Raw genomic sequence first — 27,346 nt, forward strand, 5'->3', positions numbered from 1 at the left:
CAGGAAATTACAGCATGGGATTCACTGTGGGGAATACCACTATTGGTGCTCAGCCACTTTCAAAAGTTCCTTAAATTGGTTAACATGATAATTTCCCATTGGGCTCATTAGTATTATTATTGAATGTAGAATTGCAAATTCAGAAGCTGAACCCTATGATTAATTGTTCCTATAATTGTAAAAGAGATGAAAATCCTTTCATAACAGATGCATCAATTTATTAGTGAACTGTTTGCAAAGCTCTCCAATACAATGTTTGACTATATGTCCTTTCAGGGGAAATACTTCATGGTCAAAGATCTCAACAACAAAGTTGATGTCCTTCTTACCATGAGCAATTATGGGGCACCAAACTTTCGCCAGACTCACCTTGGCTATCCAGTGTATGGCATGGGGCAGCCAACAATGAATGGCTTCTGCAAAGTACTACAAAGACTGAAGGAGGAAGGACATCAGGTGAGAAACATGTTCAGTGCTGACCAGTGCTTCTCTCTCATGTGTGACTAGCAAATTCGTTGGCACATCAGTGCTAGGCTGAAATGAGCAGAGTCATAAATGTTGGCGACGGTGGTATGTTGGCTGCTTTTGGCAGTGCCATGGTTATGTTGCAGGTTGGTTGTGGGAGACCTTTCAGCAGATTGCTCAGCTCTGCCAACTGCTTCCTCACATCTGTCTCATGTAGCAATGTGTCTACTTTGCCAGCCATCAAACCGACGTGGGTACTATCGCTCCATCACTTGTCCACAGATTCCATTACCTGCCTCAACACGTTGGCTGTCCTTTTATTTTATTTTTGCCTGGTACTTCTCACCTCACTCGCACCAAGCCTGGGCAAAGGCTAAAAATATTTTAAAAGCCTTTATAAAGGCAGTGTAGGAACGTGGGTTCCTAACTAAAAGACTGAGTTCTACTCAGGCGATCAAACAAAATAAACTTTAATGAAACAAACAGGCTTTAACAAGAAACTGCAGGGTAACATCGAATGTAGGTCTGCTCTCTCTGGAGGCTCCACGAGGACTGCCCCTGCAGTCCTGTGGCTGACGTCATGACGTCATCACGTTTTCCCGCCAGCGGGGGGATCACGTGATGAACGGCGTGACGTCATCACGTTTTAACCGCGCTGTTAAAGCAACCACACTCTGTAGAGTTAAACAGCATAAATAAAGGTACAGACTCAGACTGTAGCTAACATGTTGTTAAAGGAATTATGTACAAACGATCTGAGTCCTTTGGTGGCTCCGCCACATGCGCCCCCCTAGAATTGTCTTTAACAGCAAAAGTGAGACGCCGAGGAGGCCTGACAAGTCTGTCCGAGCGACTTCGGTAACCTGGCGGAGGAAGCTGATGGACGGTGGTCGAGCTGGTGGGCAGTTGTGGTTGAGCTGGCGCGGCGAGCGTGGTCGAGTTGGCGGGCGGCTTTGGTTGATCTGGCACGGCGGCTGCGGGCGGTCGGCCATGTTTCGGCGGTTGAGCGACGACGACTGGGCCGTCCAGGTCCAGGTGAGCCGGCTTCAATCGGTCCACCGAAATGTGATCCGGTTTTCCTCCGATGTCGACCGAAAAGGATTTGTCTCCTGATTCGATGACGCGGAAAGGACCAGTGTAAGGGGGCTTGAGCAGATCCCAGCGAGCGTCGTGGTGGATAAATACATACTCAGCATTCTTCAGCTCCGCTGGCACGTGGGAGTTCTGTAAGCCGTGATTTGATGTAAGCACCGGAGCGAAGCATCTGGCCGCTTCCTGGTGGCTGACGAGTTGCTGGGAGGCGGACCATGGCTCTGTGGGAGAAGGGAGGAAATCCCCTGGTACTCGGAGAGGCTGGCCATAGACGAGTTCGGCTGAGGACGATTGCAGGTCTTCTTTGGGCGCCGTATGAAGACCCAAAAGGACCTATGGAAGTCTGTCCACCCATCCTGCACCTTGAAGACTGGCCTGAAGGGCGGCTTTAAGCGACCTGTGGAATTGCTCGCAATGGCTGTTCGCCTGTGGATGATAGGTGGTGGTGCGATGAAGTTTGGTGCTGAGCCCCTGAGCTACAGCGTTCCAAAGCTCCGAGGAAAATTGTGGCCCACGGTCTGAAGAGACTGAGATGAGGAGGAACTACTTCACTCAGAGGGTGGTAGGTCCATGGAATATGCTGCCCCAAAAATCTGTAGAAGCTACATCATTACATAAATTTAAAGCAGAAATAGACAGTTTCCTAGAAGTAAAGGGAACTAAGGGTTACGGGGAGTGGGCAGGAATTTGGACATGAGTCTAGGTTCGGATCGGACATGGCCCTGTGGCTAGCAGAGCGGGCCCAGGGGCCATGTAGCCTGATCCTGCTCCTATTTCATGTGTCTAATTCTGTTAGATTCAGGAGATGGTTCTGTGATAGTAGATTGGCGGTTAGGATCAGATCAGCCATGATCTTATTGAATGGCGGAGCAGGCTCGAGGGGCCGATTGGCCTACTCCTGCTCCTATTTCTTATGTTCTTATGTTCTTATGTCCGTCGGTACCCCAAAACGGGCAACCCAACAGGAGATGAAAGCTCTAGCGACGTCTGCCGAAGTGGTGGAAACCAAAGGAATTGCTTCTGGCCACCTAGTGGTGCGGTCCACCATGGTGAGGAGATGCGTATAACCATGAGAAGGTGGAAGCGGCCCCACAAGGTCCACATGCACGTGGTCGAAATGACGCTCCGGAACAGCGAACGTAGCCACTGGAGCTTTAACATGACGCTGGACCGTGGCTTTCTGGCAGACACGGACATCGAGGTGCATACCCTTCCAGACGAACTTCGCCGACATGAGCTGTTGTGAAGCCTTCATACCAGGGTGCGACAACCCGTGTATGGCATCAAACACCTTCCGGCGCCATGCAACTGGCACGATAGGTCGGGGAACGCCCATGGAGACGTCGCAAAAGAGCATGGCGCCTGCGGCCTGGAAACTGATGTCGGTCGCTTGGAAACTAGAGGGGACGGTTCTGTATGATTGGACCTCTGAGTCCGAGGCCTGATCTGCAGCCATGAGGGTGTAGTCGATCCCCAGGTGAACCGTGTAGACCGTCGCACGGGAGAGGCAATCCGCCACCAGGTTGTCCTTACCAGACACATGTTGAATGTCCGTGGTAAATTCAGAAATAAACGTCAGGTGACGTTGTTGACGAGTGGACCACGGTTCGGTGGTCTTGGCCATGGCGAACGTTAGAGGCCTGTGGTCGACAAAATCCGTGAAGGGATGTCCTTCCAATAAGAACCGGAAATGGCGAATGGCTAGGAAAAGGGCCAGTAACTCCCGATCGAAGGTGCTGTATTTTTTTTCATTTTTCCGTAGTTGACGGCTGAAAAACGTCAGCGGCTGCCACGTGCCGTTGACCCACTGCTCTTGCACTGCGCCGATGGCGTAGTCTGACACGTCTGTGGTAAGAGCGATGGTGGCACCTGGAAGTGGGTGCACCAGCATGGTTGCGTTGGCCAAAGCGCTCTTGGTGTTGACGAACGCCTGGTCCATCTCGGCCGTCCAGCTGATTGGATCCTTACCGGACTTGCCCTTGAGGGCACCGTACAAGGGTTGCATAAGCTGAGCCGCCTTAGGGACGAATCGGTGATAGAAGTTGACCATCCCCAGGAACTCTTGCAGGGCCTTGACGGTTGGCGGGCGCGGGAAAGAGGTAACAGCTTCCACCTTCGTCAGTAAGGGGACGGTGCCGTCTGATGTTATGTGGTGTCCCAAGAAATCGATCTGCTGCAGGCCGAACTGGCACTTGGCCGGGTTGATGATTAAACCGTGCTGGCTGAGGCGTGTAAAGAGGGCACGCAAATGGGAGATGTGCTCTTCCTTGCTAGCGCTGGCGATGAGAATGTTGTCAAGGTAGACGAAGATGAAGCTTAGGTCTCGGAGCACGGAGTCCATTAAGCGCTGGAAAGCCTGTGCCGCGTTCTTCAAGCCAAACGGCATCCGCAGGAACTCAAAGAGGCCGAAAGGGGTGATGACTGTGGTTTTTGGGACATCTTGCGGGTGCACGGGAACCTGGTGATACCCGCGGACGAGGTCGACTTTAGAAAAGATGGAATTTCCTGCCAAATGGGCCGAGAGATCCTGAATATGCGGGATCGGGTACCGATCAGGAGTAGTGGCGTCGTTCAGGCGTCAGTAGTCACTGCACGGCCACCAGCCGCCGCCCGGTTTCGGAACAATGTGGAGAGGCGAAGACCAGGGACTATTGGATCGGCGAATAATCCCAACCGCTCCATCATGTCGAACTCCGCTTTCGCAGCCGCGAGCTTGCTGGGTTCGAGCCTTCTAGCCCGTGCATAAACCGGGGAGCCAGTAGTGGTGATATGATGTTCAACACCATGCTTCGTGGCCGATGAGGAGAAAGTGGGCCTTGTCAGCTCTGGAAACTCTCCGAGGAGCCGAGTGAAGTCGTCCAGAGGAGGGAAAGCGCAGGCAATAGAGCGCGCCATGGTGGTACCGTGGTAGCATGGAATCGAGTGGAAGGTGGCCGCGTTGATCAACCGTCGGTGCCGGACATCGACGAGGAGGCCGTTGGCACACAGAAAATCTGCCCCTAGTATTATGTCCGTGTATAATTGAGACACGGACTGCAGGAGTTGGTTATAACAGGTCTTTACTGAGTGGAGACAACCTGGAACTACTATGCAAAGTTACTACACAGGCTTATATACAGGGGTGGTCACTACTGGTACTGCAGTATACAGGGGCTGCAGAATATAGTTCCTTCTGCAAAGTACATACACTACACCTAGGATGGCCTGCGAGACTGTGGCCGCGATGAATTCCCAACAGAAGCGCTGACCGCCGAAACAGACTTGGACCCGCCGCTTTCGGAAAGTTCGAATTGCTGCGCCATTAGCCGCCACGAGGGAAAAACCATGGTTCCCAGCTTGCATATCGAGATTCGACGCAGGTAGAATGCTACACTGCGCCCCGGTGTCACAAAGGAAACGTCGACCCGATAGAGAATCGGTGGTATAAAGAAGTTTCCCCGTAGATCCGACAGCCATCGCAACCGCGGAGCGCCCGTTAGACCCGGTCCTCCTTCGCCAGGAACGCTGCAGGAGCTTTGTTTTTGTTTTGGGCGAAAAACTGCAGGGGGAGCGGCAGCGTCGTGCTTTCGCGCCAAAACGGGCGTGGTAGGAGCACCAGCCCACTGCAGGAGGAGCTGGAGCCGCGTCTGTGGGGGATGGGCGCCTCGTGGCCACGCAGCACTGCTGGGTTACAGTGAAAATCTTATCTGCTTCGGCAGCAAGCTCGGCGCAGTCTGTAATTTCAGATCTGGCTAGGGCAGCCTGTACCTGCTCCGGCAGTTGGCAGAGGAAAAGCTCCTGGAAGAGGAAGCATTCCGGTTCGGCACCCAAGAGCGTGAGCATTTGGCTCATGAGCTCAGACGGTTTGGAGTCCCCTAGGCCAGGCATCATGATGAGCCGGCGAGCGCGCTCTGACTTCGAGTGCCCGAAGACCTGTAGCAACCATGCCTTTATCGTATCATACTTGCTGTCAGTAGGAGGACTACCGAGGAGGCTGACGATCCGTGAGGCAGTTGCGCTATCGAGGGCGGAGACCACGTAGTAATAACGGGTCTGATCCGCGACGATGTTCCTGATGGCGAACTGGGCTTCAGCCTGGATAAACCAGGCGTCTGGTTGTTGCTCCCAGAACTGTGGCAGTTTCAGAGTCACGGCGTTCGTGTCTATGCTGAAGATCTTCTGCGAAAACTGTTCACGAAAGTCGGGGTCACCAATGTAGGAACGTGGGTTCCTAACTAAAAGACTGAGTTCGACTCAGGCGATCAAACAAAATGAACTTTAATGAAACAAACAGGCTTTAACAAGAAACTGCAGGATAACATCGAATGTAGGTCTGCTCTCTCTGGAGGCTCCACGAGGACTGCCCCTGCAGTCCTGTGGCTGACGTCATGACGTCATCACATTTTCCCGCCAGTGGGGGATCATGTGATGAACGGCGTGACGTCATCACGTTCTAACCGCGCTGTTAAAGCAACCACACTCTGTAGAGTTAAACAGCATAAATAAAGGTACAGACTCAGACTGTAGCTAACATGTTGTTAAAGGAATTATGTAGAAACGATCTGAGTCCTTTGGTGGCTCCGCCACAGCAGAAACAATATTTGCCCCAATATGTGGCCACTTACTTTTAAGTGGTGCCATTTCTTTAAAGTTGAATGGCAGCCTTTTAATGGCCAAATGCTAGCCAAATTTTTCACATCCTCCATGAGGCCAGGTTCTAGCATAAGACCAAAGCTGAATTGAGAATACCCTGCAAATATTTGGATAGCTTTTAGCAGGTGGGCAGTGAAAATCCACTACAGCGGAGTACAATGAAGAAAAAAATGGGAGGTGTCCTTAATGTGGAATTGGGCTGGTAGGCCCAAAAACCAACAATGTTACTCTCCTGATTTCGGTGAGCTGGAATATTTTAGTATTTTTTAAGTTCGCACTGACAGTGAGTGGATCTCATTGCAGCTGAGAATGTTAGCTTGTGGCTCGACCATTGGCAACCGTGCCGTCAGCAGTCTAGGTCCTAAGCTCTGGAAAACCCTCCCTAACCCTCTCTGCCTCTCTACCTCTCTATCTTCCTTTCAGTCGCTCCTTAAAATTTACCTCTTTGACCAAGCTTTTGGTCACCTGTCCTAATATCTGTTTATGTGGCTCGGTATCAAGTTCTGTCTGATAACGCTCCTGTGAAGCACAGTGGGACATTTTACTACGTTAACGGCGCTATGTAAATGCAAGTTGTTGTTGGTGTTTTATCTAGCAGGGTTGTCTTCTGTACTTTACTCCTAGTAGCAATAATCGCCGGTGGAAGCAGCTCCTCCAACTAGGGCCTTGCAATCTGGTGATGAAGTGTCAAGGAGCAGAGCATCTCAAATTCTTCTGTTGGAGGCTTGTGGAGTTGCCTGAGCTCAACGTCTAGCCATTGCAGGTCCCTATTTAAGTCACTGCTGATCAGTGTCTGCTCATGGCCACCAATAAACTGGCTAAGAACTCAGCTAAGGCCAGAGGTTTGTAAGATGGTGATTCTTTTGCGGAAACTCATTGAACATTTTGATTGAAAGCTCTTTTCTTTGGCAGCCCACTTGCGTCAAACAGTTGCTTTCCACAGTCGTGCTTGGATAATTAAATAATGTTAAACATTTCTGATCATGACTCCATGCACCATGACATCTGTTAGGTGTGGAGACATGTTTCTTGGACCATTTTAGAAAGTCACCATCAGCAAAGCTCATCTGCTTTCTAAAATGTGTTCAAATCCTTCCATGGACTTGCCCTTCTGTACCCTCATCCAGGACTGTAAATCTCCCCCAAACTCACTGGCCTAGAAATTGGGTTGAGCTGCCAAAGTGGCGCCAAGTTCGCCTGAGCGCTGATTTTTGCGCAGCGTTCGGAGCATTAACGAACGTCAGAAATTCACTTTCAGCGCCCCTAGAGGGAGACGGGGCAAGGCTCGAGGCGCTCCGCGTCCCTCTTAGGGCGCTGAAACTGAATATCACAGCGCAACATGCCGCAGCGCCACTCGCTGCGGCACGGCACACTGCGGTACTGCAGGCCTTCCTCCCATTGTTAAGGGGGAGCGGCCTGCAACAGCGCGATCCCTGATCGCGAGTGCTGCAAAAGAGCCCGGCGCCAAGGAGAAGTGCCGGGCTCTCGGGAAACAGCCGGCAATGCCGCGGGGGGGGGGGGGTGGTCAGGAGGCCGGGGACGGAGGTGCTGGCAGGCGGCCGCTGAAAAAGGCGGCCGCCCCGCACCTCCACCTTAACTTGCGCCACTGCCGGCACAGCAAGGCCCCGTGAACCGGGCGCGGGTAGCGAACGGCGCTACAGTGGCGTTCGCTACCAAATATCGTGATTGGGGCACTAATGGGGCGCTGCGCACACCGATGACGTCATCGGTGGCGGCGCAGCACAACAGGCTATCACCACCATTAGCGCCCCCGCTGAATATCGCGGGAGGCGCAGCCAGTGGCGCTACAGCCACTGACTGCCCTCTTTAGGCGCTAATAGGTGGCGCTACACACCCAATTTCTCCCCCACTGACTCGTGTGTATCTACCCCTTGGGCCCACCATGGGGTATGTTGTAGAATTCCCTCCCTAAACCCTGCTGCCTCCTGAAAACCCACCCCATGACCAAACTTTTGCTTACCCATCCTACTCTCCCTTTCTTTGGCTCAGTGTCAATTTTTCTGATTATGCCATAGTGAAGCTTTCGGGACGTCTTCCTATGTATAAATGCAAGTTGTTGTTGTTCCTCCTCCTCCTTCTCTTCACTCATATTTATCCCCGTGCAGTTTTCCAAACATAACCGCCACCAGAATCAATGCTCAGCTCATTCGCAAAGTTCAAGGAGCCCATTTACGGTGATGAATGTGCATGATTTCGAGTTGTATTTGATTGAATGAGTGAAGTTACCATTGTCAGATTTACAAATATACCAAATATATAAGACATCTGAGTCATCACTTTGGCTAACAATTGAAGAATTCCTCATCAGTTTGCTGTCAAAAGTCTCTCAAAACTGCCAAGAAAGAAATCTGCTAATGTGACCAGACCACCCAAGAATAATGGCTTGTTTCCGCTCTTGAAATAACAAACATATTTCAGAGAGGAAGGATCATAGAAATGAAACCTATGGCACAGAAGGAGGCCATTCGACCCCTCATGTCTGTGCCGGCCGAAAAAGAGCGATTCAACCTAATCCCACTTTCCAGCTCTTGGTCCGTAGCCTTGTAGGTTACAGCACTTCAAGTGCATAACCAAGTATTTTTTAAATGTGATGAGCTTTTCTGCCTCTACCACCATTTCAGGCAGTGAGTTCCAGACCCCCACCTCCCTCTGGGTGAAAAAAAGTTCTCCTCAACTCCCCTCTAGTCCTTCTACTAATTACTTTAAATCTATGCCCCCTGGTTATTGACCTCTCTGCTAGGGGAAATAGGCCCTTCCTATCCACTCTATCTAGGCCCCTTATAATTTTATACACCTCAATCAAGTCTCCCCTCAGCCTCCTCTGTACCAAAGAAAACAACCCCAGCCTATCCAAACTTTCCTCATAGCTAAAATTCTCTAGTCCTGGTAACACCCTTGTAAATCTCCTCTGTACCCTCTCTAGTGCAATCAAATCTTTCCTGTAATGTGGTGACCAGAACTGTACACAGTACTCTAGCTGTGGCCTAACTAGTGTTTTATACAGTTCAAGCATAATCTCCCTATGTCCTGTCCCACCAGCAGGACAGACCCATCAGGGGTGGCAGCACAGTGGTATACAGTTGGGAAGGAGTGGCCCTGTGAGTCCTCAACATTGACTCCGGACCCCATAAAGTCTGATGGCATCAGGTCAAACATGGGCAAGGTAACCTCCTGCTGATTACCACCTACTGCCGCCCCCCCACCCCCCCCCCTAGCTGATGAATCAGTACTCCTCCTTGTTGAACACCACTTGGAAGAAGCACTGAGGGTAGCAAGGGTATAAAATGTACTTTGGGTGGGAGACTTCAACGTACATCACCAAGAGCACCAATGTAGACCGATCTGGCCAAGTACTGAAGGACATACCTGCCAGACTGGGCCTGTGGCAGGTGCTGAAAGAACCAAGAAGGAAAAACCTGCTTAAGCTCATCCTCGCCAATCTGTTGCAGATGCATAAGGATGTATCTCAATGTCCCTTCTCTTCGCAACTAATCAGTAATATTGAGAAGTTACCCTCAGCACTAGTCAGTGTCATGCGGGCTATTGGGTATAGTCTCTCACTGTGTGCCACACAAAACCCAAAGAATGAAAATGTTTCCACTGGCAGGAGGGTCGGTAACTAGAGAACACAGATTTAAGATAATTGGCAAAAGAACCAGAGGAGAGACGAGGAGAAATTCTTTTATGCAGTGAGTTGTTATGATCTGGAATGCACTGCCTGAAAGGGCGGTGGCGGCAGCAGATTCAATTGGGCATTGGATATATAACTGAAAAAGAAAAATGTGTAGGGCTATGGCAAAAGAGCAGGGGAGTGGGACTAATTGGATAACTCTTTCAAAGAGCCGGCACAGGCACAAAGGGCCGAATGGCCTTCTTCTGTGCTGTGTGATTCTGTGAATGGACAAATGACTGCTTATGCCTATTTTACTGATAAAATGTAAACTTTGACATGCTGGAGATTGAATGTAAAGTTATTTTGCCAAAAACTCCAGATATTATTGTTGAAAATTCTTGATGTGGGATATTTTTGAAAGAACGGTCTTTAATATTTGAAATATTGAAACCTTAACATTCTTCTAAAATGCCTGTTTCCATACCCCAAACTACAAAGGAAATCATTTGCTTCAATGTGCGAGAGGAGCCTGTCATTTTGTTTCACCAAGATGATGATTTTATTCCTTACACCCCACGTGATCACACTGACCTGCAGGAAAATCTCTACAATCTGACTCCAAGAGGTCAGGTGGAAAAACTGGAATTAATCATTAAAAAGGAGGTATGGGAATTTCCAAAGTTTTATAAATGATACCTGATATCTGTTAGATATGTTGATATATCTAAAGGTTTATTTACTACTTGTTTTCCTGTAAAGTACAGCTTTTAAAGTCTGAGCTATCAATTGCCTCTTGTGGATCCATCTGTAATGGGATACAGTCTCTGAATGTTGACTTGGTCCATACAGGTTGAGTGTCCCGAATCCGGCAACCTCGGGACCGAGGCCGAGCCGGTTTTCGTGTTTTTCCGGACTTCGGAACGTGTTCCTGATGTCCGAAGTCCGGAAACGCCCGAGCCCAGGTTGCGATATTTCCGGACCTCGGACATCAGAAACACGTTCCGAGTCCAGAAATGCCTGGGCCCAGGTTGCGATATTTCCGGTTTTTGGTAAGGCTCCCTCAGAACATTTTATGGATTCCGGACGACCCTGCCACCAATCGTCCCGGAGTCCGGATTCCAGAACCGTGGATTTTGGGGGCTCAACCTGTATTATGATGGTCACTGTACCACATTTGGAGTCTGAATCCACTTTCTTTTTGTATTAATTCACAAGATGTAGATGTCGCTGGCAAGGCCGGTATTTATTACCCAGCCCTCGTTGCCTTGAGAAGGTGGTGGTGGGCCTTCTTCTTGAACTGCTGCAGTTATTCTTTACAGCAGTTTGATACAACTGAGTGGCTTGCTAGGCCACTTCAGAGGGCAGTTAAGAGTCACCCATGCTGGTGTGGGACTTGAGTCATATATAGGCCAGACCGGGTAGGGCCGGCAGGTTTCCTTCCCTGGTCACATTTACTGCCAGCTTTTTAATCTCCAGAAATTTTTTTTAAGCTGAATTAAAATTCTCCAACTGCCATGGCAGGATTTAAACTCACGTCTCTGGATTATTAGTCCAGTAATCAGATGGTGGTTCAATTTAAAACTGGGATATGCTTAGAATGACTAAGCCCGAATGTAAACTATGAGGGGAATTTGCTGAGCCGAACAGTCGGTAGCTTCATCTGCCAACAGCACTATCTGACTTGGTGGCCAGATTCCTGCCAGCAGGATATACGACCGCAGTGCACGGAAAAGCACTCCAGGTTTGGTCGCAGACATCTCAGCTGCTCTAACTGTGATGAAGCGGGGCACAGTGTGGCCGATTGTTGATCAAGGCAAGGATCCGGGCCCCAGACCAGAAGTCCGATCCTGGTCATGAGGCATGAGATTACTGTGATGTGCAACGACACCTGATGCAGGGAATGTTACAGCATTGCTACCCCCCAGTCTCACTGAATGGGTAGCCCGCCTAACGATTCAGTGATACAGTGTGTGCACTAACACTTATACAACCACACCTGGTGTGAAACACCTGATACTTAGCGGGTAGGGCAACCTGTTAATGTTAACCTGGGTCAGTTAATGTACTGCTGGCTGAGGCCTGACTAGAAGTACCACACGTAGTTCGAGAAATAGGAACGTCTACCCTTGTACCATTGGAGATTCAGAATGATCTGAGAGTTGGGAACGTTATTGTTCATGAGGAGAAAACTCGGGTGATGGCCCAGAGTCAGGCAAAGGCTGGGGAACCGAGGCAGACCATATTAGTGGTAACACCAGCCGAGCACAACCCACACAGCACCAGCGGCAGCAGCCAGGACTTGGATTGAGGAGCATCCAGTCGCAAATGGATGTGCTTTTTATAATGCCATGCAAATGAAGGCAATAAGTTAGCATGCTCTATCTTGTAAAGGAAAGTATGATCTGAAGGCTGAGAAAATCCCTACAAGGCCAGGTAACCTTTCCTTTTCTGTTATATTTAGCTGCTGGATTTTGCTGCTTTGAGCAACAAAACTTACTTTGTATACCATGACACAGAGCAATTTGTTGCCGAGGCTCTCCCGAGGACAATTGAGAATGACGAAGATATTCGTGTCTCAGAAGAGGTCTATAGATGCCACATCTTTACGATGCCGTCCTTCAGGTGGTTTTATTAATTTGTATTTTGGAAACCGTGGTTGAGATTCCCACCAAACTGCTGACCACCCAATTTCGCTTCCTTTCCCCCATGTTTGCTGATATTGTTAACGGTTCCCTCTCCTCAGGTACTCTACCCCTCCAAAGTCCTCGAACGTGTTGCCGCCTCCCAAATCCGTGCCCATTTTTCCTGCAACTCCATGTTTGAACTCCAACAATCAGGTTTCTGTCCCCGCCACAGCATTGAAATAGCCCTTATCAAAGTCACAAATGACATCCTATGTGAATGTGACCATGATAAAGTACCCCTGCACATCCTTCTCGACCTATCTGCAACCTTTGACACAGGTGACCATCCTCCTCCAACACCTCTCTTCCATCATCTAGTTGGGTGGGACTGTGTGGTAAACCACTGTTATACCTGCCTGTGTGTGTGTTTGTATTCCACTGTGTACATGTCTGTACATGCCTCGGCTGACTCCTCCCACGAGTCCAGGTATAAAGGTGACTGCTCCACAGTCCCTCTGTATTCTGGACTGGTCGACCACTCGAGGCACACCTTCATTCTCTTGTTAATAAAAGCCTGTTAGTTACTCGCTTAACCTCAGTCTTTTGAGTAATTGATAGCGCATCAGACTGCACGCGCCTGGTTCCATTCTATCTATCCAGTCATACCCAGAGAATCACTTGCCAATGGCTTCTCTTCCCGCACCTGCACTGTTACTCTAGAATCCCCGAAGGATCTATCCTTGGCCCCCATCTATTTCTCATCTACATGCTGCCCCACGGTGACATCATCCATAAACACAACGTCAGTTTCCACATGTACGCTGACAACATCCAGTGCTAACTCACCACTACATCTCTCGCCACCTCCACTGCCTCTGATTTGTCACGCTGCTTGTTTGATGTCCAGTCCTGGATGAGCAGAAATTTCATAGAATTACATAGAATAAATTAGAATCTACAGCACAGAACCAGTCCATGCTGGTGTTTATGCTCCACTCGAGACTCCCTCCATCCTTTCTCATCTAACTCTATCAGTATAGTCCTCTATTCCCTTCTCCCTCATATGTGTATCTAACCTCCCCTTAAATGCATCTATACTATTTGCCTCAATTACTCTGTCTGGTAGCGAGTTCCACATTCTCACCACTCTCTGGGTAAAGAAGTTTCCGAATTCCCTTTTTGATTTCTTGGTGACTATCTTATATTGATGGCCTCTAGTTTCACTCTTCCCCACAAGTGGAAACACTCTGGGGGGAATTTTGCCGGCACTCAGGGGGCGGGTTTGGAGGCAGGGCTGCTGGCAAAATTGCAAAGATTGGCAGCGGGTCCCGAACCCGCCTCCATTAAATCTTCCCAGGTGTCGGGTCCCCGATTTGCGCAGGGACCCGACACCTAGCGGCGGGAAGAGGATTATAGGCACTTAACTGCTTGTTAACAGGTAGTTAACAGGCAGTTAAGAGGCTTTTTTGAATTTTGACAGGTGGACGGCGGGCTTCCCAACATCCGGACACCACGCCAGGGTAAGTGTGGCGTGCTGTGGGTCTACGGTAAGGTTTGTGCATTGATGATAGCTGCAGAAGTGGTGTGAAGGATCCAATGGTACACTGGTGAGTTTCAGAGGTGAGAAAATGTTGGGAAAATCATTTTTAATGTATTTAGACTTTTCTGTAGGTAACAAGGTTTGAAGTATTGTATAGTCCCACCTCATTGGGAGAACCTCTCTCACCAGTGACAGATCACTTCTGTAATCTCACCTGCAGCTGCCATTGGTTTTATCCTAAGGAGAGAGTCACTGGAGAGCCTGGGTGCAAGTGCTCACCTTTGTACAGTGATTGACAGTGTTTGCAGCACCTCAATGCTGTCAAACACTGAAAAATCATCAGTCAAAAAAAAATGTGCGCGACCCCTTTAAGAAAACTGGCAGATGACGCGTCATCAACTGATGTCATCTGGCACCGGCTTTCTCTTAATTGGCCGGCAAGCCCGGAGGGCAAGCTTAACAAGGTCAATTGATGCAAAATAGCATCTTTGCGTCGGACGTCGTTGGGGGCGGGATCAGAACCCGGAAGGCAGCAGTCCCGCTCCCAGCTAACACCAAAAGGTAAGATCGCGGCCTCTGTGTCTACTCTATCAAAACCTTTCATAATTTTAAAGACCTCCATTTGGTCACCCCTCACACTTCTCTTTTCAAGAGAAAAGAGACTCAGCCTGTTCATCCTTTCCTGATCGGTATAACCTCGCATTTCTGGTATCATCGTTGTAAATCTTTTTTGCACCCTCTCCAGTGCCTCTATATCCTTTTTAGAATATGGTGACCAGAACTGTTCACAGTCTCCACATGTGGTGTAACCAAGGTTCAATACAAGTTTAACATAACTATCCCTCTAGAAATAATCCCTAGTGCCTGGTTTGCCTGTTTTATGGCCTTATTAACCTGCGTCGCTACATTTAGTGATTTGTGTATTTGTGCTCCCATATCCCTCTGCTCCTCTACCCATTCAGATTCTTATTTTCCAAGTAAAATGCGACCTCCTTATTTTTCCTACCAAATTGTAATACCTCACACTTATCTGTGTTGAAATTCATTTGCCGATTATATGCCCATTCTACAAGTTTATTAATGTCCTCTTGTAATTTGTTGCAGTTCTCCTCAGTATTGACTATCCCCCCCAATTTGGTGTCACCCGCAAATATAGAAATTGTCGATGCAAGATTCAGAGCTGTAGCGCCGTTTTTTGGGCATTATGAGTGCCCTTTTGCACACAATTCTGGGGTCGGGGGGGGTGCTAACGGGGTGCAAAGCACCTAGCGCCTGGGTGTGGTGCTGCTAACTTCTCCTGTGAAATCCAGCAGGAGGTTAGCGGCGGCGGTAGCCGGTAGCGCCCCGTGGCACTGTGTCACCAGTGATGACGTCATCGCCATGTGCAGCGCCATGCTAGCGCCCCGGCCGCAAACTTGGCTCGTGCCCCCTGACCTTCCGCCGGACACTATGTCCGACAGGGTCAGGGTGCCGTGTTTGCAGCTGGGGCAGCGCAAATGTAGTTATGCTGAATAACTGGACACAGACTACAGAAATACTTAAACAGGTCTTTAGTAACTGAGGGTCAGGGCTGAACTGGAATACACTTTGCTCCACAGGGTTTATATACCGGTGTGGTCACCACCGGTACTACAATGTACAGGAGCCATCAAAAAGTAGTCCATCACCTTAAGGTATCCTCTTAAGGTGGTACAGGTTACATACACTACAATTCCTCCCCTTTTAGCTTAACAGTGTACACCCCAATTTAAACATTACATGGATAACATATATACAACTTTCACACAAAACTGTTCAAAGATTCAGTCTCTGAGGAGGCCTCCTGATCCGGGCCGGATAACGCCTTTCAGGGATCTCTGGTTCTCGTTGCTGGGGTGACTCATCCATTTGATCGCCTATGGATTGAACATCATCATGTACGCTCGAGTCTGAGGTAGATGCTACAGGCTCAATAACTTCTTCAACTGGTGTCTCTGCCGTAGACATGGGGTCGACCCTTGTTCTCGATTCCACAAGTTGGTCAGCATGACGTCGTATTACGTTCTCTCCAACGTCTACCGTGTACATCAAGGGTCCTTGTCGGGCACGAATTGTTCCGGATTGCCACTTATCATTCCTATAGTCCCTGGCCAACACTGGTTGTCCTATTTCGAAACTCCGAGTGGCCTTGTTATTTACATGCTGGAATTGCTTGTTTTCGACTTCCCTACGCACATTGGGTTTTAACAAATCCAACCGGGACCGCAACCTCCTGTTATAGAACATTATGGCAGGGCTTTGATTTGTCACTGCATACGTGGTGTTTCGATATGCCATCAGGAAATTGTCCACCTTGTGTTGTAGTGGAATATGGTCTTCGCTCATGGCCTTTATCGCCTTTTTGAACGTTTGTACAAATCTCTCGGCCAACCCATTGGTAGCCGGATGATATGGGGCAGATGTATAGGCCTAGAAATTGGGTATAGACCCGCCAGCACGTTTGCGCCGAAAATTTTGCGCCCGCCGCGGAGCCAGTTGTGCCTGCCCCATATTCACTTTCAGCGCCCCAAAGCGGAACCGGGCACTGGTACAGGGTGTGTCCGCCCCGCTTGGGGCGCTGAAAGTGAATTTCAGCGCTCCCGGTCCCGCTACGCCACCCGATGCGGTGCGGTGCGGCAGGCTGCTGTACTGCAGGCCTCCCCCTTCTCTTAAGGGGGAGGTGCCTGCAACGGCCGGAGCCCCGATTGCAAGTGCCGGCAAAAGAGCCCGGCACAACGGAGAAGTGCCGGGCTCCACGGAAACCAGCCGGCAATGCCGCGGGGGGGGGGGGGTGGAGGAGGCCGGGGAAGGAGGTGCGGGCAGGCGGCCGCCGAAAAAGCAGCCGCCCCGCACCTCCACCTTAACTTGCGCCGCTAAGGCTGCAGTAAGGACCCGGTCTCCCGATGTTGTTAGCGCCCGCCACGGAAGAGGCGGCCGCTACTGAAGATGGGGATCGGCGTGGTTTCGGGCGGTACCAGGGCACTGCGCACACTGATGACGTCATCGGTGCCGGCGCAGTGCTACCGGCTAACGCCGATGTTAGGGCCCACCTAATTTCGGGCGCGACGCAACTTCCGGCGCAACCCACTCTTTCGCCCCTAATTGGGCGCAAACGCAACTGAATTTCTAGGCCATAGTGTTTCACCCCATTCTTTTTCATGAATTTCTGGAATTCTTCTGACACGAACTGTGGTCCGTTGTCTGAACATATTTGTTCCGGCAACCCATTCCTTGCAAATATGGTTCTTAGAACTGCGATCGTCTTTTCAGAGGTAGTGGTCGACATCTTAATAACTTCTGGCCATTTAGAATGTGCGTCTACCGCTATCAAAGACATGGAATCCATGAATGGACCTGCAAAGTCGATATGCACACGTTGCCATGGGGTTGAAGGCCATTCCTACGGATGCAGCGGTGCAATTGGAGGTGCGTTTTGAACTTTTTGGCACCCTGAGCAGTTTTTAGTCAGATCCTCTATTTGTTTGTCGATACCTGGCCACCACATATAAACCCTAGCAAGGCTTTTCATCTTGACTCCCCCCAGATGACCTTCATGCAGTTCCTTCAGGACTCTCTCCCTTAATTTAGGAGGAATAATCACCCTTGTTCCATACATCAATGTTCCTTGACAGACGGACAGCTGTTCTCGTCTGGCTGAGAATGCTGGTAACAGTGGGTCGCCATGTGCTGGCCATCCCTTCACTGTCAAATCGTAGACCCGAGACAGTGTCGGGTCGTTTCGGGTCTCTCTCTCAATACTCGCATTGGTGACTGGTAAGCATTCGATGATGGTCGAGTGAAATATCTCGACAGGGTCAACTGCCGGTGCCTCTTCCGCTGTAGGTAGTGGCAGGCGCGACAGCCCATCAGCATTACCATGTTGCTTTGTACCTTTGAATTCGATATCATATTGATGTGCCCCTAGGAAAAGGGACCATCTCTGAAGCCTCTGCGCCTTCATAACCGGAACACCCTTCTTAGGGTTAAAAATGGAAACCAACGGCTGGTGATCTGTCAGCAGCGTAAACTTTTGGCCTTGCAGGTAATGGTTAAATTTCTTAACTCCCCACACGAGGCTGAGAGCCTCCCTATCAATCTGAGCATAGTTGCGCTCTGCAGAGGTCAATGATCTGGATGCAAACGCGACTGGCCTTTCCAAGCCATTTGGCAACTTGTGTGAGAGTACTGCCCCGATACCATATGGAGAAGCATCACAAGCTAAGCGAATAGGCAGCGTTGGGTTAAAGTGAGCCAACACTTCCTTAGAGGTGATCAGTGCCTTGCTTTTTTGAAAAGCCCGCTTATAATCCTCGCTCCACTTCCATGGTACTCCCATTTGCAAAAGAGTGTTCAGCGGGTGTAACACCGTGGATAAATTTGGAAGAAACTTGTGGTAATAGTTAACCAACCCAAGGAACGACCTCAACTGGGATACATTTTCTGGAGCGGGAGCTTTCACAACAGCTTCGATCTTGTCAGGTGACTTATGGAGCCCCTCCTGGTCAATGACGTGGCCGCAGTACGAGATTCACTTTTGAAAGAACTCACATTTCTGGCGATTAACTCTGAGTCCATATTCTTTCAATCTGGTGAGCACCTGCTCCAAATTCGCGAGGTGCTCCTTATCATCATCTCCTGTAATCAGAATGTCGTCCAGGTAGCATTGTGTGCCTGGAATTCCCTGCAATACCTGCTCCATGGCCCTTTGCCAAATCGCTGGAGCCGATACCACTCCAAAAACCAGTCTATTATACCGATATAAGCCCTTATGTGTGTTGATCGTGAGATACTGGCGTGACGCTTCATCAACTTCCATCTGTAGGTACGCCTGCGCCAGGTCTATCTTGGTGAAGTGTTTCCCGCCAGACAGCGAAGCGAAGATATCTTCAATCCGCAGAAGCAGATATTGCACCGTGTGAAGAACCGGATTAACAGTGATCTTGAAATCGCCACAGATGCGAACCTTCCCAGGTTCCCCCGGCTTGTTGCTCAACAAACGCTTCATGACGGGAACAATGGGTGTGGCCCATTCGCTCCAGTCCACCTTTGACAGTACTCCTGAATGTTCTAGCCCTTCCAGCTCTGCTTCCACAGCAGGTCGTATCGCATAAGGTACCGGTCTGGCTTTGAAAAATTTTGGGTTTGCATGTTCTTCAACCTTGATGTTTGCCGTAATTCCTTTCAGTGTTCCCAGTCCCTGTTGGAACACCTCCTTAGCATTGTCCAATATTTTGGACAGTCGTTTAGGTTTGACGTCATCCTCTTTACAGGAATCTACAGTTAGTGCTTGTATGGAATGCCAGTCCACATTTATTCTCCGGATCCATTCCCGTCCCAGTAGTGGCGGACCTCCCTCAGGTAACACATACAAGTCCATTTCCTGACTTTCTTTACCATTGTAGACCACATTTACCTTTATCTTTCCGATGGGGTATACTCTTTGCCCCGTGTATGTTTTCAATACAATCTCCGTATCCCTCAGGGGAATGTGTGAGAATAACCTTTTGTAATCTTGCTTATTCATGACCGTCAATGCCGATCCAGTGTCCAATTCCATCTTCACTTGGACTCCTGCTATCCGAAGCATGACCCAGATAGTTTGGTGGTCTGCTGTGTTACCCACATTATGTATTTTTAGACAACCCAGTTCCTTACTGCTGGAGTCTGAATCCGTCTTCTGTTCATCCGAACTGTTCTCTGTCACCTTGTGTACTTTTTTGTACTTCTCCTGCGGCGACTTTTTGCTGCTGGTCTTCTTTCCTGACCGGCATACTCTCGCTATGTGACCAAGTTTGCCACATTGCCTGCATTCTTTATCTTTGAACCAGCACTGGTTCTGGTCATGCGTTGTCCTTCCGCAACGATAGCACATTACTGCGCCCAATGCCATTTCATTGGTGCTGAATTCCAATGGCCTTTGCTGCATTTCTGCAGTGCCTCGTGCTGCTGCCTCGTGCGATGCTGCAATGCTGAAAGCTTTGTCCAGCGTAAGGTCCTTTTCCTCTAGCAGTCGCTTCTGGGTTCCTTCCCTTAGGAGCCCACACACAAACTTATCTCTCAGTGCGTCTGCTAGTTCTGTACTGAACTGACAGTACTTTGATAACTTGCGCAGTTCGATTAAGAATTCAGCGTTGCTTTCCTCTTTAAGTTGAATTCTTTTGTAGAATTTAAATCGTTCCGCTATCAGCAGCGGCGTGGGGTTTAAATGCTCTTGCAGGATAGTAACAATATCCGCGAAACTCTTTCCTACCGGTTTATCTGGTGTTACAAGGTTCCTTAATAACCCGTACGTCTTCGCACCCATCGAGTTTAATAGGGTTAGTGTTTTCTTATCCACCGGTACCTCATTCGCTGTACAGTAAACTTCAACGCGTTCCACATAAGTGGCCCAATCTTCCACATCGCTATCAAAAGCAGTGATGTTACCCGTTTTTGGCATCCTTGTTGAGTTTCCTTTCCTTCGGATTATGATTATTATTTTGTTTTATTTTTCAAAATGGCGGCTTCCCGCGCTTGGCGGCTTTTCCCGCGCTTGTCTTCTTCCCCCGCCAACTAAAAATGGCGATTACTGTGCTGTTGCCGTTCTCGCCTCCCAGCGGTCCTTTATTTTCCCCGACGCTGCTGCTCTTGTTCCCCGCCGCTCCCGCGGTCCTTGTGGACATAAACGCTTTTCTGGCTGCTGCGCGTCTCTGCCCCGATTGCAGTCCGGCCCCTGACACCGGCTGCGGTCGTGTTCTCCGCCTTTTTCGTCATTTCCCTCCCCTTCTCTTACTGACAACTCGGCCGACTTCCCCCCCGTGCCGCTCGATCGGGCTTACCCGCCACTGTCGTCGAAGGGATGTTCACTGATGTTAGACTTCGTGGCCAGAACCCAACCCGGGTTCCCGATGGCCTCCCATGCTATGCAGTGCCCAGCAGGATGTTGAGGGTGGATGTCCTTGTTCGACGCCCGCTTCAGAGGCGAAGCTTCCTTTGATGCAACTGCCGCTAGGTAAGATCAGACTCGTCGCCACTGTTGAGTCTGTGCTTTCAAATGTAGCTATGCTGAATAACTGGACACAGACTACAGAAATACTTAAACAGGTCTTTAGTAACTGAGGGTCAGGGCTGAACTGGAATACACTTTGCTCCACAGGGTTTATATACCGGTGTGGTCACCACCGGTACTACAATGTACAGGAGCCATCAAAAAGTAGTCCATCACCTTAAGGTATCCTCTTAAGGTGGTACAGGTTACATACACTACAACTATGTCCGACAGGGTCAGGGTGCCGTGTTTGCAGCTGGGGCAGCGCAAATTAAAGGGCAGGTGCCAGGGGGCCATTTTTTTTAGGCCGCCTGCCAGCACCTGCCCCCTCTTGTCTCCTCCTGCGGTGCACCGGGCGCGATCGGTCAGCCCGGCACTCCTCTTGAGTGCTGGGCTCTTTTGACGGCACCCCGCTCCCCGGTGGTCTTGCAGGGCCCCGGTGCGCGCTGCGCTAGGCCCCTCCCCTTTAATCAGGGGAGGAAGGCCTGCAGTAGCACCGCAATATTCAATGGGAGTGCCCCAAGAGGGAGGGGGAGTACTTCCAATAGCGCCCTGCCTCCTGCTTGGTGCGCTACCATTCAATTTCGGGCGCGGGGGTGCTAACTTGTTCGGGGTGCTACTTCTACCCAATTTTTCCCCCAAAGAGCTTGCAACGGGATATAGACAGGTTAAGTAAGTGAGCAATAAGGTGGCAGATGGAGTATAATATGGGGAAATGTGAGGTTATTCACTTTAGTAGGAAGAATAGGAAAATAGAATATTTTTTAAATGGTGAGAAACTACTAAATGTTGGTGTTCAGAGAGATTAGGTGTCCCAGTACAGGAAACACAGAAAGTTAGCATGCAGGTACAGCAAGCAATTAGGAAGGCAAATGGCATGTTGGCCTTTATTGCAAGGGGTTTGGAGTACAAGCCAAAGGAAGTCTTGCTACAATTGTACAGGGCTTTGGTGAGACCACACCTGGAGTACTGTGCACAGCTTTGGTCTCCTTATAAGAACATAAGAACATAAGAAATAGGAGCAGGAGTAGGCCAATCGGCCCCTCGAGCCTGCTCCACCATTCAATTATCTGAGGAAGGACATACTTACCTTGGAGGCGGTGCAACAAAGGTTCACTAGATTGATTCCTGGGATGAGAGGGCTGTCCTATGATGAGAGATTGTGTAGAATGGGCCTATACTCTCTGGAGTTTAGAAGAATCAGAGGTGATCTCATTGAACATATAAGATTCTGAAGGGGATTGACAGGGTAGATGCTGAGAGGTTGTTTCCCCTGGCTGGAGAGTCTAGACCGAGGGGTCATAGTCTCGAGGGGTCATAGTCTCAGGATAAGGCATCAGCCATTTAGGACTGAGATGAGGAGGAATTTCTTCACTCAGAGGATTGTGAATCTTTGGAATTCTCTACCCCAAAGGGTTGTGGATGCTAAGTCGTTGAGTATATTCAAGGCTGAGATAGGTAGATTTTTGGACTCTAGGGGAATCAAGGGATATAGGGATTGGGCAGGAAGGTGGAGTTGAGGTCGAAGATCAGCCATGATCTTATTGAATGGTGGAGCAGGCTTGAGGGACCGTATGGCCTACTCCTGCTCCTAATTATTTATGTTCTTAAACCACTAGCTGCGAGACATGGATGCACACGTAGGAATTCCCCTTGGAATACAGCATGACTTGGGGAATGGGCAGAGGGTATGCATAGCTGGACAAGCTGCTAGAAGAGGGAGGAAGAGGAGGGGGAGAAGGGCTCTCAGCAGGAGGCCATATCCACAGAGGGTGTTCAGGGAGCAATTCTCCTACCTTAACCTCAGTGAGGAGCAATGTGTGAGATGTCTGCGCTTCAGTAAGGAGGTTGTCACTGAAATCTGCCAACTGCTGCAACCACAACTGCAATCTCCGAGCAGGGCAAGGACCGCATTGCCAGTAGCTGTGAAGGTGACCGTGGTCATGAACTTTTATGCATCTTGCTCCTTCCAGGCTGGAGCTGGAGATATTTGCAACATCTCGCAGTTTGCCGTCCATTGTTGCGTATTCAAAAAGAGCTGTCTACATTTCATTCTTTTTTGCCAGAGAGCAGCAGGCAGAGCGAGCATGTGTCTTCACAAAGATTGCGCTTTACAGCCAATTACTGTTGAGAATTCCTAGTCCATATTTTGAATGAGGTGTTAACCCAAGGCCTGTATTACCTGCTTCAGTGGTTCAGGTGGGTGGCAAAGATCCCAGGACACTTCAAGAAGAGTAGGGGGTTCTCCTGGTAGCCCGGCCAACATGCCTCTTTTAACCAACATCATTAAAAACAGATTGATTGATCATTCATCTCCTTGCTGTATTTGGGACCTTGCTGTGTACAAAATGGCAGCCATTTTGCTTACATAACAACAGTCAAAGTAATGCAATATGAAGTGCTTTAAAACATGATTAAATGCAACTTTTTTATAGCACAAAAACAAAATTTGACACTTGCCAGAATGCAGCTAATTAGATTAACACCCTGCTATGCATGCTGTTTCCCAGATATAAACGGTTACCCTTGCCTGTCGATGTTGCTCTGGAAGAAGCAGACTTTGATGCCTTCATTAGTACAGTCAGGGTAAGTCAGAGTATTTAATCAGGAATACGAGAAATGTGATCAGATAAATTATGGTTTCACCAAGCTTCATCAGGGCTGATGCCAGGCATGAAGAGATTAAAGATCTCCAGATGTCTCAGACACAAACAAATCAATCCCCCACCAGCTGTTCCAGGCTGAAAGAGATTGAAACCCCGCCAAATGGTCAAGCACTTTGGGAATGAGGCTCCACGGGTAGAGCAAAATTCAGGAGAGCTGCTAATACTTTTGTCCAAATGCAAAATTGCAACCTGGGCAGTCAACTGAATTCATACACCAGAAAAATGATTTCAGTATCGATAAGAAATCTCAGCAAGTGCTGGAGACGTGGAGGCGGTTTGGGATGTGCCCTACAGGGATGGTCCTGCATTCAAATGCAGCATCGTGACTTACTGCCCCGTTCCCACTGTAAACGCGATGGCCACCATTTTAACTACTCACTGCAGTATGGTGACTGAGGCGCCCACCTCATAACTTTATGCAAATCGGGGTCATGTTACGCCACTGGGACCTTGATTGCATGTGAACCTGTGCCTGAGCGGGGAAGGCAGTGTGACAGATGTCTGGAAGGCTGAAAATGCCCTCCAAGCTAAGTTATAAAACTTTCCTTTGTGGGGCCAGGAGGAGCAGGTGTGCTCCTCCGATCTCTACAAGGAAAGTCGTGGCTTCGCCTGTCCCAGACTTCCCCACCCCCCGCCCCCCTCCCATGAGTACCTCCCTAAACCCCCTTCCCGAGACTGCTTGCCGGCGAACCTACATAGAATCAGAGGGATAATTCTGACTTTGGGTGATTCACGATATCGATTCAGCTGTCCGTTAAAAATATCTCCTGAATTTTAATTTCCATTGATGTCAATGCTTCCCTGTTTATGGAAACATATTCAACAGTAGCTTTTAAAAGGTAATTGGATGTATACTTGAAAAGGAAAAGTTTGCAGGACTATGGGGAAAGTGCAGGGCACTGGGACTAATTGGACAGCTCTTTCAAAAAGCCGGCACCAGCACAATGGGCCGAATGGCCTCCTTCTGTACTGTAAAATTTTATGATTCTATGATAATTGAGGTGCTACTTCATTTATTTTAAATGGGTTTTATGCTCCACTAAAATACTAAACTTTATAGGAACATGTTGAGCGTTTTCTACGGTGTCCTTTGTAACACATGACTAATGGCCTAATTGAGAACCAGAGAAACTAGCTGATCTCAGTTTGAATTAACAGGTAGCCCCTGGAAATCTGACCCTTCATTTAGGAAACGGGTATTCAACTCATCATCTTTGCCATATTATTGGAACAGCGGGTGGATTTTTTATTTTGCTAGTTCTGGTGTCTGCCTTGTTCTGTGTTATTTGATGTTCTGATTTCCCAGGAGTGCCCAAGCATCATCTTCAAGGACAGTCCCAAGCCACCTCCTGCCCTACTCTTTAACTGTCAAACGGGAGTGGGACGCTCCAATCTTGGAATGATAATAGGCACACTGATGATAGCTCACAGGACAGCATTTCCTCAGACGGAAAGGTAAGGCATTTGAGACGGGCTAACACTGAACAAAATAATGACTGAAACATGAAGTTGTACAGTTTCTGTTCTTTAATCGAAGAGCACACCGTTTTATACATGTCTTAGAATCCTCATTAACCTGAGTTTACAAACTGATAATAAATGCGGAGATTTGGTCACACTCTTTGAATTACAGGAGAGATCCTTCCAATATCTCCAAATATGCCATTTCCACCCAGAGCAGAGACTTAGTCCACAGTTACTGGACCTTTGACAGAATTTGAACATCTCTTGAGTTTGCAGTATTGTCCTACAAAATCCAATTGAGACACTTTTTTGAAACCTCTGAACAATCATTCTGAGAGCACCGTGCAATTCAGATGTGTTACCGGCTAAGTAAAGAACAAGGTGAAATGGTTTATTGTGTACTGTTTATCGCTCATCTCCTTTGCTGAACCCAATAACTATGGTAAACTGTTGGGAAACTGCGAATTGTGCATTTTGTGTGTTACATATTTCTGTCCTGTCTCAGCATACATTCCCCCCTCCCCCTCCCATGTCTTTCAGTCCCCCCAACTCTGACCTCCTGTGCATTTGCCCTCTCTTCAACCCATTAGTGACAGACCTCCAGCCTCTCTGGAACTTCCTCTCTAAATGAGCACGGTGGCATAGTGGTTAGCACTGTTGCCTCACAGCGCCAGGGACCCGGGTTCGAATCCGGCCTCGGGTGACTGTCTGTGTGGAGTTTGCACATTCTCCCCGTGTTTGCGTGGGTTTCCTCCGGGTGCTCCGGTTTCCTCCCACAGTCCAAAGATGTGCGGGTTAGGTTGATTGGCTATGATAAATTGATCCTTAGTGTTAGGGGGATTAAATACGTGGGGTTACGGGGATAGGGTGGGATATGTGTTGGTGTAGGGGTTACGGGGATCGGGTGGGATATGTGTCGGTGCAGGCTCGATGGGCCAAAATGGCCTCTATCTGCACTGTGGGGTTTCTGTGATTGCTGTGATCCCTCTGCTTTCTACTTCTCTCCTCACCTGTCCCCTGTGTATTGTATGAAAGGCATCAGCCAGACTGAGAAAGGGATCTTCTCCCCTCTCTCCTGGGCTTGCTCAATGGGTCCACAGTTGGCCATACTGGTCAATTATTTGCTATTTGTAGCTCATAATTTTGCAGCATTCTTTAGGTGCCAGATACATCCCATCCAGGTGGAGAAAGCAAGGCTGAAATTCTGATTAAGCCCCAGATTGAACTAGGGCAGATCACCCCATAGTGGGACTGGAAATGGAATTCCACCCCAATTTTAACTCCAGGCAGGTTTTGGCCAGGCTGGTGGTGAGGTGAGTTGGAAACTCAGCTGCTGCAAAAATCAGCTCCAGGCTATTTTAAGTATGTGAAAGGAGCTATATATAAACGCAAGCTCTATCTTTCTGTACTTAATTGTTCACAAAGGCACAGCGGAGACCTGTGGGCAGCATAAGAACATAAACATTTGGAGCAGGAGTAGGCCATACGGCCCCTCGAGCCTGCTCTGCATTCAATAAGATCATGGCTGATCTTTCACCACAACTCCACTTTCCCGCCCGATCTCCATATCCCTTAATTCCTCTCGAGTCCAAAAATCTATCTATCTCAGCCTTGAATATATTCAAAGACTCAGCATCCACAGCCCTCTGGGGCAGAGAATTCCAAAGATTCACAACCCGCTGAGTGAAGAAATTCCTCCACATCTCAGTCTTAAAACGCTTATCCTGAGACTATGCCCCCTAGTTCTCGACACTCCAGCCAGGGGAAACAACCTCTCAGCATCTACCCTGTCAATCCCCTTCAGAATCTTGTATGTTTCAATGAGATCACCTCTCATTCTTCTAAACTCCAGAGAGTACAGGCCCGTTCTACACAATCTCTCCTCATAGGACAGCCCTCTCATCCCAGGAATCAATCTAGTGAACCTTCGTTGCACCGCCTCCAAGACAAGTATATCCTTCCTTAAATAAGGAGACCAAAACTGTGCACAGTACTCCAGGTGCGGTCTCACCAAGGCCCTGTACAATTGTAGCAAGACTTCCTTACTGTTGTACTCCAACCCCCTTGCAATAAAGGCCAGCATGCCATTTGCCTTCCTAATTGCTTGCTGTACTTGCATACTAACTCTCTGTGTTTCTTGTACTAGGACACCTAAATCTCTCTGAACACCAACATTTAATAGTT

General features: G+C 48.9%; 1 protein-coding gene across 1 annotated transcript in view; it reads left to right on the top strand.

The window, feature by feature from the left end:
* Positions 1 to 246: 246 nt before the first annotated feature.
* LOC147124143 (paladin-like) overlaps positions 247 to 27,346 on the top strand; it is a 168,899-nt gene continuing 141,799 nt past the window's right edge. The window contains exons 1-5 of the mRNA XM_085982787.1: positions 247 to 456; positions 10,322 to 10,486; positions 12,285 to 12,445; positions 23,543 to 23,618; positions 25,005 to 25,153. Coding sequence (XP_085838913.1) covers positions 253 to 456; positions 10,322 to 10,486; positions 12,285 to 12,445; positions 23,543 to 23,618; positions 25,005 to 25,153 — 755 coding nt within the window. The 5' untranslated portion in view covers positions 247 to 252. The remainder of the gene's footprint in view (positions 457 to 10,321; positions 10,487 to 12,284; positions 12,446 to 23,542; positions 23,619 to 25,004; positions 25,154 to 27,346) is intronic.

The sequence above is a fragment of the Somniosus microcephalus genome, chromosome 1 (assembly GCF_052327205.1).
Source record: "Somniosus microcephalus isolate GS21.2 chromosome 1, FLI_Smic_1.0, whole genome shotgun sequence".
Taxonomy (NCBI): domain Eukaryota; kingdom Metazoa; phylum Chordata; class Chondrichthyes; order Squaliformes; family Somniosidae; genus Somniosus; species Somniosus microcephalus.